The 16,419-nt window shown below is 50.9% G+C and overlaps 2 protein-coding genes across 2 annotated transcripts in view; one reads left to right on the forward strand and one right to left on the reverse strand.

Annotated features, from left to right (window-relative positions):
* The window catches only part of CNNM2 (cyclin and CBS domain divalent metal cation transport mediator 2), a gene marked incomplete at its 5' end in the record, with an annotated part of 127,688 nt that extends 114,914 nt beyond the window's left edge, over window positions 1–12,774 (forward strand). Inside the window, 2 exons of the mRNA XM_082052820.1 lie at window positions 1,447–1,631; window positions 3,874–12,774. Coding sequence (XP_081908946.1) covers window positions 1,447–1,631; window positions 3,874–4,083 — 395 coding nt within the window. The 3' untranslated portion in view covers window positions 4,084–12,774. The remainder of the gene's footprint in view (window positions 1–1,446; window positions 1,632–3,873) is intronic.
* A 725-nt stretch (window positions 12,775–13,499) lies between these two features.
* NT5C2 (5'-nucleotidase, cytosolic II) overlaps window positions 13,500–16,419 on the reverse strand; it is a 62,432-nt gene continuing 59,512 nt past the window's right edge. The window contains exons 16-18 of the mRNA XM_082054694.1: window positions 16,171–16,231; window positions 15,459–15,635; window positions 13,500–15,255 (exon numbers count right to left, since the gene is read on the reverse strand). Of these exons, the coding sequence (XP_081910820.1) occupies window positions 15,007–15,255; window positions 15,459–15,635; window positions 16,171–16,231 (487 nt within the window). The 3' untranslated portion in view covers window positions 13,500–15,006. The remainder of the gene's footprint in view (window positions 15,256–15,458; window positions 15,636–16,170; window positions 16,232–16,419) is intronic.

The raw sequence follows: 16,419 nt of genomic DNA on the forward strand, positions 1-16,419 counted from the left end.
CATAGGGACCTGCACTAATTCCATACTGCAGAAATGGCAGAAAAATTGCTGAGTTGTCAGAACATGTATTTTTCGGTTCCCTTTTCTAAAATTGAAGGAAGGATGACATCAGAGGGATTTTAAGTGGGGAATAAAAAACAGGGCAATTCTGCCTTGTATCTAGAAGCATCTAAAATGTTTAGGAAAGGTTAGATGCAGAGATGTAGGATGGACTGTGTCATTTGGGCAAGGAGAGGTTGTATTTACAGTGATTAAGTGGCAGAGGCAGGGTTGAATTTTAGGGAGTGCTTTTTTTAGACATAAGTTTATATATAGAAAAGTCTTCAAAAAAGAATTTTAAAAGCTTGCAAGTATACTGTTGCTGATTAGCTTGAAGAGGCTCTATGTTTTAAGATAATATGAAAGTGATCTTTCAGCTGAGAGTGGGGGTCACATGGTGAGTGGCAGGGTTTACATCAAGTTTCAGTTTGGAATGGCTGGATGAAATTTAACGGCACTAAGATCCCAAAATTCGCCAGTCTCGAAGACGGTTCTTTGATCCGTGTGTACTGTGTGTGTGCAGGGACAAGCCGTCTGCCAGAGGGCCTGGGGGCTCTCTGGGAGGCACCTCTGCCCTCCTGTCTGCTGGGTCACTGCGTGGGTGGGAGCTGGGGATGCAAAATGCCTGTGGCTTGCTGAAAGCACGTTTACTTGAGATAAACAGGGGCCGGTCACACTCAGAGGGGACAATTGCAAGATTTTTCAAGTGAAATCCTGCAGTGCTTAAAGGCCAATGGTGGAAAATGATGTCTCTAGTTTACCCCTTTCTTGGACACAGATTTTTCTCTGTAGCATGGACTGTTTTCCTTGTTTTGCTGACTGGCATGTATCGGATGGAGCTTGCTTTCCTCCACTGAGTTTTTGCCCCTTCAAGCACTGGGAGGTACTAGAGGAAATGTCAAAGTAACCATCACGTGGAGTGCACTTTGATCCACTTACGAATTTGAAAATGTCTGCTCTAACTCAGGGAACGAGGCATATGTAGGTACCAGGTGGAATAAAAGGGAATAAGAGTTAGCTGGGGCTGACTGTGGATGAAAGGTCTGGTATGGAGTTAACGATGATAAATCATTAAGGAAAAAAGATCTATTAAGCATGGTCTGCCTATCAAGAGCTCCCACCAGCGGCAGGACTGTGACCAGCGGAGCACAGGCCATGTCCATCGCAGCATTAACAAAACCAGGTTTGTTTAGGGCATACTCAGTGATGTCAGCTACCAGCTCTGTACTCAAAATGTACTCTTTTTCAGGGTAATTTGGTTGTCTGGCTGCATGTCTAGTTATAAGTGGATTAAGTGTTTGCAGTTCTTTTGTGCTACATCATGATTCATTATGTCCCTTTGAAACTGCTGACTTCGAATGTTTTGTACCTGATTTAAGAAATCTCTCACTCTTGCCTGTTTCTCAGCTGAAAACAAGTCTCCACCTCGGCCCTGCGGCTTGAATCACTCAGACTCTTTAAACCGAGGTGATCGCATCGATGCAGTGACACCGACGTTAGGGAGCAGCAACAACCAGCTGAACGCCTCTTTCCTCCAAGTGTACGTTCCGGACTACTCAGTGAAAGCACTCACAGACATTCAGTTTGTCAAGGTAGGAAAAAAGCTGGAAAGGCCTCTCTGGAAAGCTGTGCTTGGCTGGTAGAATGGGGAGCCTGGGGAAGGGAGGTCCCACTAGCTCTGTGAGTAAATAGGATTATGAAAGCAGCTGTTTAAAAATCACTTAAAATTACTTTTTCTCAGTATCTGCTGTCTATCAATTTGTCTTCACTGTTCCTCTCATCTAGACCTGTGAGCAGATTGGTCACGTAAGTTTCTGGTTTTCAGGTCCCTCGAGGAAAGATTACAGAAAATAACCTCTCTCTGCTTTTAGTCTTGAAAGGTGTATCCTTATGAAGCCTTCGGAGCCACCTGAAATGGAGATCCTTCATTATCAGTGTCCTTTTCTAAAGGAGACATTTTCTGCTGCTTGCAGTTTTTATTCACTTTTGATTTTGGTTTCAGTTTGGGGTTCTTGGTCTTACTTTCCGACTTGTCATCCTTCTTCTGCTTGGAGAAGTCTTGGACATTTCTCTTTATCTTAACTTCACATGTTAGGCTCATGTCTCATACTACCAGTGAGTTGCTGCATGAATACAGCTCTGCCCCCAGCATGGTGCATCCCACGCTGAAGTGTGTGCGAGTCCTGTGGGATGAGAAATGTTGCTGAGCTGAGGAACAGCAAATGCTGGCAACAGTTCTAGCCCAGCTGGGACTCCAGGGAAGCTGACGTCCCATGGCCAGAAGTTGACCTTGATGCTTTTCTTAAATAAAGTGCATGTTCACAGTTTCTTCTCCAGTGATTTGTGAACTCAACTTCTGTCAAAGTTAATTCAATATTAAGAGTGTGAAATAAAGCAGAAATACTAGAATGCTAAATCAGTTATTCCGCAGGCAAATTTTAAAAGGAGAGTACAGTCTTCCATTCCAAACTTGACAAATGCAAGTGTTGTGGCTGGTGGTTCAAGCCTTCAAGGTTTAGGTCAGTAAATATTTACCACCAGGCAAGTGATTCTGACTACAGGTTTCAAGGGCTGATCTGCTGTGCAGAGCAGCTGCTCTTCTTTTGCTGGGTTATGTGGCGTCCAACTCTCACTGCGTTCATACCGAGGCTGATGAACGCTAAGCTCTGGTGTCTCTGCAATCAGACTCACACACCTCTTTTTGCATCACTCTGCTTCACACATAGGACAGAGTACTCAAAATCAGTGTTCTCACTGTGCCACATGGGCGTTTATTCAGTTAATACCTTGTAAGCCAGGGCCGTGACCTGCTCGTGCATGTTTGGATTTCGCTTTTGGATTTGTGACCTGGTGTGTCTGACTCTCTCCATTTCCAGTCCCTCTCTTGTGTTGCTGCTGAAACTTTTCTGAAGTTTCTAAAGTTTCAAACTTTTTGAAAGTTTCTAAAGTTTTCTAAAAGCCTTGTTTCACCTCTTGTACCTTCCTGCCTGCTGTGATAGCCCACTGCTGTGGTAGCCCACTGCTGTGGTAGCCCACTGCTGTGATAGCCCACTGCTGTGGTCGCACATGGGGCTGCCAGCGCATGTGCATCCCGCTGCCTGTCCTGGCTGAGGTGGCCAACCTGGAGGAGTTTACGGGGCTGAACCTTGTGGTTCCAGGAGGAGTTCTCCCCTCTACCACCATATGCAGCAATATGGGGCTGTAGGTTTCCTTTCCTGCAGGGCATCATGGGCAGTAATGCTCTGTGTTCTAGGCCAGCTCCTGTCATGACTGTTCTGCTGAGTGCAGCCAGCTCTTGCAGAGGCCAGTTGCTGATTTGGTTTCATCTCTGTGGAAATCCCAATCTTTTCTAGAATCGAATGCCCTTATGTGTCAGAATAAGGCTGCAACTCCTGCTGTGGTAGCTGGCCTAGACAAGAGCAGTAGTGCTTGTACCCTCTGGCTCTGTGGGGTCACCTAGAGCCTTACCAGGAGCTCGCTGATGTTGGGAAAAAGACTTCACTGAACTCTGATTCTGCCCTAAAAATTTGCATGGTTAGAAGGAAATGGAGATCAGATTTAAAAATCTCAGCAGAGGAATAAATCCCTGCCTTTGAACAGCATGGTGGTAGCACAGCTCTGTGCTTCCACCCTGTCTGTGGAAATGTCACCATGCCGTGGGGTTGAGTTGGGATGCTCTAGGCTTGCAAAGCACAGGGATGTTTTATAGGAACAGGTAAACAGGGGTTGAAGTGTGATCATCTGTGAAGGGAGGGCCCTTTAATTTCACAGTGTGTCCCACGGGAAACACAAAAGTGTGACTGTCTGGTTTTGTTCCTTCTGTGCTTGGAGCAGATCTCAAGACAGCAGTACCAAAATGCCCTGATGGCATCCCGGATGGACAAAACACCTCAGTCCTCGGACAGTGAAAACACTAAAATCGAACTGACTCTTACGGAGCTGCATGACGGTTTGCCGGACGAGACAGCAAACCTGCTGAATGAGCAGAACTGTGTGACTCACAACAAGCCCAACCACAGTATGCACAGCGAAGGGGCCATCTAGGAGCTGACTCCCCACGACCCACCCGTCCCATCTCCTCAGCAGGACCAGCCCTCGCTCCTTCCTGCCTCCTCCCCGAGTGTGAACACCGTTAGTATGTGCTTGCAACACTGTGCTGCATCCAGTGTTCTGAGACCAAAGACTTTTGCATCCGTTCTGGGAGCAGAAGAGGAAGAAACAGGAAGAAAGGAGCAAAGAGCAAGACAGAGAGACTAAAGCCCCAAGCGTACTTTGGGAATGGTGAGCCACCCTTGAGAACGGTGAAAATACTTCTTGCAAAGTAGAATCATGTTTATTTTTTACCTGTATTTTTGATCCTTGTTGGGTTTTCCCTCCTCAAACACATATGGAGAAGTTTCAAAGCTCCTCCAGTTATTTTTTCAAGAGAGATCATGTTTTTAAAAAGTATTTTACAGAGTTTTAAATTGTTTCTGTCCCTCCCACACCTCAAATGGGCTCTGTTGTGGTTTTGTGAATTGGCTTTGGTGTCCTTAGGCCTCTTTTCACCCCTCATTGGTCCTTTTTGTTGCCCTGTTGAAGAAGTTCATAACTGGTACTTGTATGTTATTTGTGTCATAAGAATGAGCAAGCTTCAAGGAACTTGTGGTTTCAGGCACCTGGAGGGCCAAGGGATGAGTATTATTACATTCTTCCAGTTAAGTTTCAGGGAAGGAGTGGTTACTTTGGTAATGATCTCTCCAATTTCAGAAGGTTTCTTTGTAAAACAGGCAAAACATTGTTACACTTACAATTTTGTAACCTCCAAACACTTTGTGTATATTGAAGATGATACTGGGGGGAAGGAGTTAATTAGCAAAACTGCAGTCTTGTGAAATGAAAGCTGGGCCTACTTTTTCATAGCGAAGTAACTGGGTGATTTTTCATTGATGTTCCTGACGATTGCATGGTGAAGTAATGCGTGCACCCCAAAATGACAAGCTTTTAAGCTCTTGTGTGCCGTAGCGGTCTGCGCACCGTTACCATGACCAGAGCAGATGTGCAGTCTTTGCTAAATGACAGAGAATATCAGTCCCTGTCCCCCATTCAATCTCTAGTATTAACACAAAAAATGCTGCTACAGTTACGCCCAAAGTACATGCTCCAGGTGACAGTAAACCTCTGCCAGCGCAAGGAGGGGCTCTGCTGTGAGTCGGGACCATCCTGTCCTCCCCAGGAACTGACAAAGCTTTCCGGAAGCGAGCGTATTGCACTTCAGGGATTCAGAGAGGTTTGTTTCCAGGCTGTTCCCAGCCACGTTCCTTCCTTTGAGTGGATTCAGTGCATTTCCTTCTCTCTTGTCCCTTTTAACAGCCATTTGAGATATGACCGTGGTAGCAGAGCAGAGATTCTTCCACCCAGCTGCTGCTAGTTTGGTGCACCCTGTGTTGGGCAGGAGAAAACAGTTCCTGCACCCCAAAAACCTGAATGCAGACTGGGTGCCAGCAAGAGGCCCCCATGGCAGTTGTGCATCACACGTTCACTGCTCCCACAGGTGGAGTCCAAGTCCTCAAATGGAAAAGGTCTCCCCTTCCTGATCCTCTCCCCTTTCAGTGCTGTCTCAAACAAAATGTGAATGTTTCCCTCAGTATCTGGAGAGACTAATAAATCAGGCATTGCAGTTTCTCTGTTTTGAAACCCTTTCATGGCCTCTGGCTATGTAGCATTTCCCTTCCCTTCTATACATCCAGATAATCTCATCTGACCCTCAGAGAAGCCCCCAGCCCCAAATGCAGCTGCCAGCCCTCCCTGTGCCCGCACGCCTCTCCCATCTCTCCAGCTCGCCGGCTGGGAAGGCACTTGCCGCAAGTTCCCGTGGTCTGTCTTGGCAAAAGTGGCCGGAAAGGTGCGATATTTTGCTGCAGGGTCTCCTGGCAGGAAGGCGAGTGCACGCTGTCAGAGCTGATTCAGCCCGTGTCTCCCCGAGAGCAGCCCCAAGTTCTGCTGTCCTCCCTGAGGGGAGGGTGCACTTCTTCCTTGGAGCCCCCCCGAGGATGAAGTCCCCACAAGGGGGCAGAGAAATTGCGCGATATCTAACTTGTGCACCCAGCGAGGAGCAAACAGCGGGCCCAAACCCTTAATTTCACATTTAGCTTTTTATTAACTTTTTTCGAGTTCCATCTTAAAGTGTTTCCTTACTCTCCATCCTTGCTCTGATGTGCACGAGCCCACCACCACCAAGAGCTCAGCATCGGCACGGGCTGAGCTAGACCCTGCTTGTTCCCAGAGAGCTGCCGGTATTGCACCTTTCTTACAAAGCAAAATGTTGAGATGTTACAGCGTTTGTCCTCAGCGAGGGACTCACCTCGCCAGTTTTCCTCTAGCGTTGCTGAATGTAAAGGTTTGTTGGAAGTGTTTGACACAGTGGTGAACTTGAGATGCAGTATCCATTTTGTCAAACCTGCCGAAGGAGGGAAGGCTCAAGTCAGGGCAGCCTCTCCATGGGACAAGGTTGCTCGCTGGATCTGACCTCTGCTGGTTATGGCAGTTTTGGGTTTGTTTGAGTGTCTGTTTCCCTTTAAAAAAAAAAAAAAAAAGCAAAAAAAAAAGCCAATTTTTCCAACCAAAGCCATGTGATCCCAAAGCAAATACCTCCTGCTTCTGCCCATGCTGCACTGTTCCAAAATTCGCAGGCGATTTTTTGCATGACTATTTTCCATCATGTGTACAGATCCAATAATGGAAAGTGAAATAATTTCCATAAAAATAGTTGATTATAGATGTGTTTCATATGGAAAATATGTACCTGACCCAGAGGGGTTAGGAGCTGCTACTAGTAATTAGCTTGAAGAGCAAAGCATGGTCCTCTCCCTGGAGGGGAAAAAAATCCAGTCTCCCTGTTCTCAGGGTATTTACAGTTTTACTGTTTAACAAGCACGAGGGGTTCCCAGCCCTCCTGGTGGGACCCGTCCCCCGCAGAGCAGCCCGGAGCCCAGCTCAGGGTCGCTCTGAGCCTCCGGACGGCATTGGCGGCACCGGGGCTCCGCTCTCCTGGCTGCGGCGGAGCTGCCGCGGCGCCGCAGCCCGTGCCTGGCGGGGGTGTCCTGCCCAGCAGCTCTGCTCCCCTCCCCTCGCGTTCAGGGGGGCTCAGAGGCCGCGCCGTAAGGACACGTGGCAGGGCTGCCGGTTGTCACCGCAGCTCAGGGCACCAGCTGGTGGCTTTGGGAATCATTGGACTTGACCTCAGACCTCGGCAAGGCTTTGACTCGTAGAAAGGATACTGCATCTTCCTATGTCAGCTCCTACTGCCGCCTGTGTGCCCCTGGTCCGTCTGCCCCCGGGCGCAGGCAGAGGGGCGGACGATGGCCTGTTGGCCGGGGGAGGCTGGGAGTGCATCTAGCCATGGTTTCTACTGTCAATACAATTTTGCACAAGAGTTCTTTGAAGTGAGGTTTTCAACACTAATATCTTAAATGCACAACTGTGAATTATAACTTTTACACTCCTGTTGGTTGAATTTCCTTTAAATGAAATGACCCTGAATCTGTTGTAACTATGATTTTTTTTTTTTTTAATTCTGTATATTGCCAAATCTTTGTAAAGAGTGAAGGAATGTTGTTGCTTTCCAATGAGAATCTTTCTCCAAACGAGACTGACTCTGGTGACGTGGAGATGATACAAAGCATGCTAGTTCTGAGCGGAGAGGGGCTCAGGGTGAGCTTAGCAAACCGACCTCGGCCTCTCTGTGCGCCCCAAGCTCACCCCTCCAGAGTTTACAAAGTGCTTGTTGTTTGATTCCCAGCTTGTCCGCTCCCTGGAGCCCCTGTGCAGCCGCAGCCGCTGCCCGGAGGAGCTCAGGACGGGGTGTCCTGCGGAGGGACCAGGGGTGTTGCAGCGTGTCTGGGCTGGCCAGGGAGGGGTCCCAGAGGCTGCTGTGGCAAGACCAGGTGCCGCCCCCATCCAGTTGCAGCAGCAGAGCGAGCTCCATGGGGCAGGTCCTTCCACCACCTTCCACTCCTGCTCCCAGCCTCTGGTCCTGTGCAGATCCCTCTTGTGCTCCTTTTGCCCTCACTCACACGCGCTCCTGCTCCGGGCTGAGCAGGGATGGGGTGACGCCAAGACCTGTGTGGGACAGCTGGGGCTGGACCTGGAGCTCAAGGTTGGAAGAGGGGTCAGCCACTCATTCACGTTGTGCTTGCTGTTCTGTTCCTCCTCTCTTCTCCTGGACTTACTCCCCTTTTCCTCACTGCAGTGGTTTTTTTTGTTTGGTTGGTTTGTTTTTTTCTTCTTTAAGTGCCTTTTTGTGCAGGTGGAGCTGGCAAGAGTAGGAGTCTCAGGGTACGGCCCTTTGCACTCACCTCAGACCTGGAGAAGACTCAGGGGGAGCAGGATGCCCATGGACATCACCCATTGCTGCTTCTCAGCTTTCAGGGCCCAGCTCAGATAAGGGTGAGATTTTTGGCACTGGTAGTGTCAGGCTCTGGCTCAAATCAGCTCAAACCAAAGAGGCAGCTGTGGCGAGGGCTGCCTGGGCAGCGGTGCTGCTTCCTGCGATCTCTGCAGAGCTCAGCCGAGGGGCGCGGGGCGTGGATGGCAAAGAGCAGCGCGGGCTCCTCGTGAGCGTCCTGTGTAAGTATCCTGTGTGATGGAGTGAGTTCTCCAGCACCCCTTGGAACACGCATCTTCCTTGTGCTGAAATAATACACTATCTATAGAAATTCCCACGTGAAGGATGTACCATATTTTATATGATAACTAATACACACCTCTGTGGTTTTAAAAGTAGTACCTGTGTACCAGTTGGATTACCAGTAGAAAACTGGGGCTGTGGGGGCGGGAAGGATGCTGCAGAGAGCACTTCTTGTGACACTAACTCGAGGCTTCAACCCCAAGGTGTCTGACCAGCGTTGAGGGGATCCTGCGTTCGCACTGTGCGCTGCCATGTGCAAAGCTGGCACGAGCAGAAAACCAGCAGGTGCTGAAAGGCTTGGAAGCACCCGGTCCTTGGATACTGAGGGTTGGTTTGGCCCAACAGTGAAATGACAAGCTTACCTAATGCGACCAAAAGCCAGGCATCTTTTCATGGCACGGAGGAGATAACAGCTTTCATCCTGATGAGCAGCAGAGAGGACAGGCTCTACACTACACGCTGGGCGGGGAAGCTGCCCTCATCCCCGCTCTGTTGTTTTACTTGGTCCATTGGTGCAGGTCTCTTGTTGGTGCTATCTCTGGTGACAGTGGCCTCGCTCCCATGCGTTGGCAGCACAGGTGACTCAGAGGCATCCGTGGCTTCCCGCAGAGTCCCTGGCCAGTCCTGCTCGGTGTCTTGCTGCTGCCTGGAGCCTGGCTTCATGCTGGGTTGTGTTCCTCTGTGGTTACTTTCATGGCTGTGTCCGGGCAAGGGGACGCTGCTGCTGCGGGTCCAAGGCGGTACGGTTGAGCTTTTTGGTCTGGTTGTGCATATTTGCTGTTCTGCTAGAAGCTGGACACGGAACCTGGGGAAGCCAGAGCGTTCCCTAGGAGAAAGCCTGGGGTGCCAGGTTATCCCAGCGCCCTCCCTGAGCTGCAGGGATGGGATGGGGGGGTTGGAAAGCATGGTACAGGTGGCAGAGAAAGGTGTTTCACAGATCGGTAGCGCTGAACTCAGTCAGAGTGACATCTTGTTCTCATTATCCTGAGGGCAGACTCTGTCATGGTTCTGCACCTTGGAAATACGGTACTCAAAGCTGCTGGTCTTCTGTCTCCAGCTGAAAACCACCTTTCAGCTCTCTCCTGAGGTTTCTCCTTTGGACCCTGTTTACTTCTGAGCAGGACCAGTCGCTGGGATCCTGCAGAGGACGGTGCCCTGGCTGCCCTCGCCCCTCCAGCGCAGGTTTCTGCCTAACAAAGTGCTCGGTATTTAATCCTCCCCCCAGCAGGAGAGGTTTGGCTGCTGGTCACAGCGGCCGCCTGTCCTAGAGCCTGGCTTGAGGTTTGTTGACTGTCGTGAGCCAAACAAGCACCTGAAATGTGCAACGGCTGCAAGTGGCACTGGTGTTCTAGAGGTGGATTTGGTGTCTCTGTTGTCTTCTCTGGAAGCAGTACAGCAGTTAGCTGATCGCAGGAATTGTTGGGGATGAAGGGCTTGTCCCAGCATTTAGTGCTTGATGGAGCAGTCTAGCAGCCCATTTCACCTGTTTGGAGACCACAGAGCTTTATAAAAGGAGGGGGATTTTTGTTTGTTTGTTTGGGTTTTTTTATATCCTCTGGGCATCACTGTGGTATCAAATCCTTCCAAATTCAAGTGAAAAACTTGTAGGTGTCAGATGAATAGCCTGCATCATAGGCCTTTAGTTGGAAGTGCCAATATTGAATTCTTGCCTTCTGGGTTTGCCCAAAGATGAATGAGGGTAGAGGAAGCGCCTGGCGAGCTCCTCTGGTCACAGAAGTGACAGACTGGCCGTGCCTAGATCAGCTCTAGCGTCACTCCTGCTTTAAAGTCTCAGGTCCCAGCAGGCTGGGCTGGGCTGGCTTGGCCGGTGGGATTTTACCCATGGTACGTGTTCTGTCCTTCTGCGTCACGCTGGCTAAGGGTAGGAAATGCTGCTTGAAGGGACTCTGCCTTCCTCGCAGACCATGTGAAATTTGGGTAGTGGAAACCCAGCAGGAGCCCGCACCAGTGCTCCGGTCCTATTTGTTCCATGTTCTCCCGAGAACAAGGGTGACACAAGGGTGACACAAGGGTGGCTTCCGAGCGGTTCAAGGTCGGGCCCTGCTGGGGGACCTCAGAGCTCATGGCGTCTGCGTTTTCCAGCCCGCACGGCTGCAGCGCCAACCTCCTCACCTGAATTCAGGGGCAGGCGCCTGGATGCCAAACACGTTGTCTCTAAAAACCCCAATGCCGAAGCTTTGCTGGGAGCCACAAGCGGCTGGTGCTCGCCAGCCGGAGGGCTCACACCACACCTTCCTCCTGTGGCCGGGTCCCTCCTGGCTGCCGCTGGCCCGGCCGTGGTCCCCCCGCTCAGAACCATGGCGTTTTTGTGGCGATCCGAACCCCCGCAGCCACTCCAGCCGGCTCTTCCCTTTGTCTTATTTGCCATCGTGCGTGGTCTTTGCGAATTGTATCATATTGTACATGACTTCGGGTTTCCAGAGTTGTAGTATTCTGACTACAGTATTTCCATGTGTGTACATAAACCTAAATAAGCACAACTGAAATCCTGAATGAAGTGTATACGTTTCATATACTGATTGTCATATGAATGAATTTTATAATTATTCCAATTTTGTTGTAGATTTCCAATCTTTCCTATTTATTTTGTACCAGATTTATTTGTATATTTTGTGATTTTGTTTAAAAGCATTTTGTTTATTTCTATTCTTTTTAGATAAATGATGATTTTTTTTTTTTTCTGTTGAACATTCCAGTTTATGCATTTTTCCCTCCTCCATGCTCCCTCCTCATTTCCAAGGCACAGATTCTGGCATGCGGGTGGTGGGGCTGATGTCAGTGATCCCGGACCCAGAGCTCTGCAGATCACAGATTGCTATTGGCGCAGCTGCGGTCTTTAATCTCCACTTCAGCTGTTGAGAGGCTGGATCCTGTTCCCCTTAGAGCCAGGTTTTGCTGTTAGTTTTAGTTGGGTCTAGGTCCGTAAGTCCTTGTGGCAGGGAGGGCCATGCTGGTGGTTTTGCTGACCAGGAGCTGGGAAGCTGGTGGTGACAGCAAGTATCTGACTTTCCAAAGTTCCCTCAAGGGTGAGGTCCTTTTTTTTTTTTCCACTAATAAAACCCCTTATTTACAACCTGCTCTCCATATATGTTTGTTTGTCCAGGAGCGTAGGTGCTGTCTGTCCATGGTGCGTGTTCTTGCCCAGCGGTGCGTGACTCTGGGGATTGCCAGTGAGGGATGCGGCTGGTGGTGATGGTGGCTCTGTTGGATGTTGCTGGTGGAGTGAGTCTGTCTGTCCCCTGCATTAGGTGCCACTGCCTGTTCCCACTGTCAGGACTTTGGCAGCAGCGGTGTGTGGAGCCTGCAGTGATGGAGAGGTATTTCTGAGCAGAAGAGCAAGCCTGTGCATATTTCTCCTGCCCAGCATCACTTCCAGCTCCATGGTGGAGGAATGACCCACCTTTTCCTGAGTGCCAGAAGCAGCCCTCCCATACAGCTGTCTCACCCTTCTGTCCCCCTTCAACTCCTGTCCTCCTCACAGGTGTTTCTCAGCTGCTCTCCCTGCACTGGGTTGGGCAGCGTCTGCTCAAGCCTTGTGGGGGGTTTTGCTGTACCCACTGCAGCCTCTGTCCCTGTTTCTCCCCTGCAGGACGGCCCCATCTCCCTGGACCTCGCTCCCCAGCATTGTGGCGGGGCCATGAGGGGACTGACAGGTCCTGCAAGGCTCTGCCTGCTGCTTTCCCACCATCAAGTGAGGGTCAAATACTTTCCATTGCTCCCACTTTGAAGAGTCTTCTCCCCAGCACAGTCACAAACAGCCCAGGGCTGGGAGTGAGCTATTTGTGGCAACCAGTGAGGAAGGAGGAATGCACAGAGCTCCCCAGACCTCCCATTTCTGCAGCCGCACCCCCTCCCCCCGCCCCAGCTGCTGAGCTAAAGCTTAAAAAAAGTTTTTATAGTTGGAGCAATGAGGGTTAAACACAGCAAAGGCCAGCATAGCCTTCAGCGAAGAGGCACGGGAGTGGCTCCCCAAATCTCTCCTGCAGTTGACGTCACTGTGGGCAAGTGTTAGCTGCTATCCAGCCCCCAAAATCAAGGGGTCAGGGACCCAGAGCTAGGTTTGGGGCTTTTAGCAATCCCTGATGTTTTGGCTGGTAATTGTTGACCACCATCTGCAGCCATTTAATGTTCGGGCCCAGTATGTCCTTCGGTGGTAGCTCTGAGGGTGGGGCTGCTGCAGGGCTGGTTTGGTTGGCACCAGGGGTGTCAGCACTGTGCTGTGCTCAGGGCTGTCCCCATCCCTGTCCTGGCTGGGCGCAGGCTACAAGCAGCCTCTAGCTGGTGCCATGGCTGTGGCAGCACTGGCCTTCCCTGGGTGTGTTTTTCTCTGTTTGAACAGGTTTGCAGCTCCTGGTCAGCATGGGCCATTCTGTGCCACCCTGGACATGCAGTCACACATGGTGGGGAGCAGCCCTTGGTAATGCCAATGGGAAACAGCCCTGGAAAGGTGCAATATTGGAGGAAGAGGCCAGGGGTGGTGGTGTGGTGTTGCCCTTTCAGCCATGGAAAAGTACCTTCTCTTTCTGAATCCAGGCCAAAATCTTTGTTGCCCCGTGCCTCCCAGCTGAAGCCAATGAGGATAACAAAAGCCTCATTTCCACCCCACCACTTAATGCCCACCCACTCCCTGGCAATGCATCAATGCAACCAAATCCCAGAGATGCTTTCTCAGCCACCCATCCTGCTGGGACCCCCACAGAACAGCCCTGGTTCTCCCTGCCACCTCCAGCACAGCTCTCGTTATCTCAGTGATGCGCCACAAAGCACCAGGTGTTTCTTAGAAACATCATTTATTGACTTGAACAACTGCCACTATAGCAGCAGAGTTTCCTGCTCAGATGGTGGTGGTGTGGTTCTTTTTTGTTTGTTTTTCATTTTCTCCTAATGTACTTTAAAATGGAAAAAAAAAAAAAAAAAAAAAAGATTAAATGAGTTTATGGTACTGAAACAATGATCAAATTCATTACAGAGGGCCCTCCTTGTAATCCCTTCACACACGGACGGCACAGGCTGGAGTGAGGGACGCTGCACCCACGACACGGAGGAGACCTGCAGGGCGCTGCTGCCTGGCTGCGCCAGCCCCACGCCTTCCCCAGGCTGCCTTCAGACACAAGGACCGCTTGCCCGTCCCCACGGGGCACCCTCGGCCACCCCGGTCCTCACACGGCAGCCTGTGGCCGTCACCTGCCTTGGCCGGGGACACAGCCTTGCCCACCACAACCTGCGCTTGCTCTGTGCCCGGCCAAGGTCAAGGCCGCTGCTGGCCAGACGGGAGTTTCCCGGCTCCCAGCACGGGGGGGTTTCTTGGTTCAGGGCGGACAGGCGGGGCCCGCAGCACGCTGGAATAACAGGCCCCTTCACTCCCGATGGTGGCTGAGTTTGTCTTTGGGACACTTCACTTAAAGCTGAGCAGACAGAAAGGTCAGTAATAGGCCTTAGGAAAACAAAGCAACTAACGTAATGCTAAAGCAGTAGCTTCAAGCTCCTGGGTTAATATTTACTGCTGAAACTATAGGAGTTGAGAACACAGTGTGCAGCTCAGCTGCTTGAGAAATGCACTGGAAGTCATGCATCACATGCGGATGATGAAAGAGAGCTCTGAAACACAGGGAGAGGATAACAGGCATCTACAAGCTGAAATGTGTACAGCTGCAGCTACGCAAGTGAGAGCTGGAATCCCACCACCATCCATGATGGCCAGAGGAATCAAACCACTTACAGAGAGAAACTCGTGCCAAGCAGAGGGTAAACTGAGCGCTGGAAGCCACAGCAACAACCTGGCTAACACTGGGAGGGGGCAGTTTTTAACCCAGAAGCAGAGGGTTAAGGACAGCAATCTGATGGGCAGAAAGATATAATTTTGTCTCCTGCAGGGCCCAGAGCATCCCTTCCTTCTCCACAGCGAATGTAAAAAATGGCAAAAACCGTTCACAGGACATTGTTCAAATGAAAACCAAATGAAACACATCATGGGAAAGGGAGAAACATGCAGCATCCCTAAATGTAATGGGAGCAGCATGACAGCACAGGTGGGCAGTACAATCTGAATGCACTACCCCGCAGAATCCATCAGCCTTTTGAACCGTCTGCACAACTGAAAACAAGGGTCTCCTCCTAATTAGTGTTAATTTGTTCAAAGTTTCTGGACACTTTCAAAATGTGCCTTTTCAAGAATCACACCCCCCAACCCATCACCCCAAGGGCCCCAAAAAAGGAATCCGCTCCTGATCACTGCTAGAGTCATGGTTTGTCTTCAGAGATGCTTTGCTTTTTCCTTCTTATTCCTCTTCTTCTTCTTCTTCCTCTTCTTCTTCCTCATCATCATCTTCATCATGGCAATGTGTGATTTCCTGAGGTGCCTGGGGGAAGAGGTTGGGCGGTTTGATCTCACTGATGGAGCGGGTCAGTTGATGCCGCTTGTAGTCAGAATCTTTAAAATCCACTGAGGTGCGATTGCGCGTGGCCATCGGCGACTCCTTCTCATTGATGTCGACGTGCGTGTGCTCTACCGTGGACTCGTGTGGCATCTGCATGTGGGAAAGAGAGAGGAGATGGCATAGTGTATCTCCCCGAGACAGACAGAGAGCAAACCCCAGAACTGTTAGGCCACAGTGCACCAAATCCCACCCAGTCCTTCAAGATGCTGTTCCTGGTGCTTGTGGAAGCCTTAACGCACACAAGCGCAGGCACCTTTGGGCCCCTGCCCGCCTCCCCCAGGTCTGCGACTCACCAGGACGTGGGCGGCTCTGAAGAGGTAGCTGAAGGGGTAGTAGAGGAGATTGATGAAGGAGGCTGCATAGAGATCAGCGTAGCGCATCACCTGGCTGGCAAACAGGGTCTGCCGAGAGCCGCTGCGGAAGAGGCTCCCCATCATCCCGTAGCACATGTCCATGTCGTGGGTCACTTTCTAGAAGCAAAGGGCAGGTTAGATCCTTAGCCAGGCAGGCAGCAGCACGGAGCTGCAGCAGCACTGGAGCACACAGAGGGCTGGGGGCTACACGAGATCTGCAAGAATCTCCAGCAAGGCTTTCTGCGCTCCTGTCCCGTGGCATCGGAGTGCAGCCCAGCCTCAGCTAACAGAGGGGAAGGCAGCAGCAGGCTCAGGACCAGCACCTGCCGCAGGCTGGTTGCCCAGGGCTGGCAGGCCCAGAGGCCCCAGACCTGCCGAGCACCCATTCTGCAGCAGTGAGCACCGTCAGGCAGTGCTGCTGTGTGCATGAGGAAGGAGACCCTATTCCAGACCAGGCTGCCTTTCAGGAGTGCCAGTGACACCAGTGAGCTGAGAAGCTCCAGTGTTTGCATCCACAAAGACAGAACGGCTTTGCCAAACCTGCTGTGCCCACCCAAAGGCAGAGCAAAGCATTTCAGGGCTGAGCAGTGGGATGGGGTTGTCAAGCCCTTTGGGATCCAGAAGGATGAAAAGGGATTTTTATGATTGGTACCTTAATGCGTCTCTGGATGGAGCTGATGTCAGGGCGTTCATTGCTGCTACTGTCCAGATGCCTAGTTACAGGCGAGAAGGTAAATACATGGTGTGAAAAGCCTTTCAGAACCAGATGCTGTGGGATGGGGGCTTAGGGGAGGGAGGCTGGTCTGGAGGGGAAGGTTGGTCTCGTGGGCAGAGCCCATGCTGGGTCAAAGCTCCAGCAGCAGTGCCGCTAACCCAACCCCAGGGGTTTGTCAGAGCCACT

This window comes from Streptopelia decaocto (assembly GCF_964273445.1).
Source record: "Streptopelia decaocto genome assembly, chromosome: 5".
Classification (NCBI taxonomy): domain Eukaryota; kingdom Metazoa; phylum Chordata; class Aves; order Columbiformes; family Columbidae; genus Streptopelia; species Streptopelia decaocto.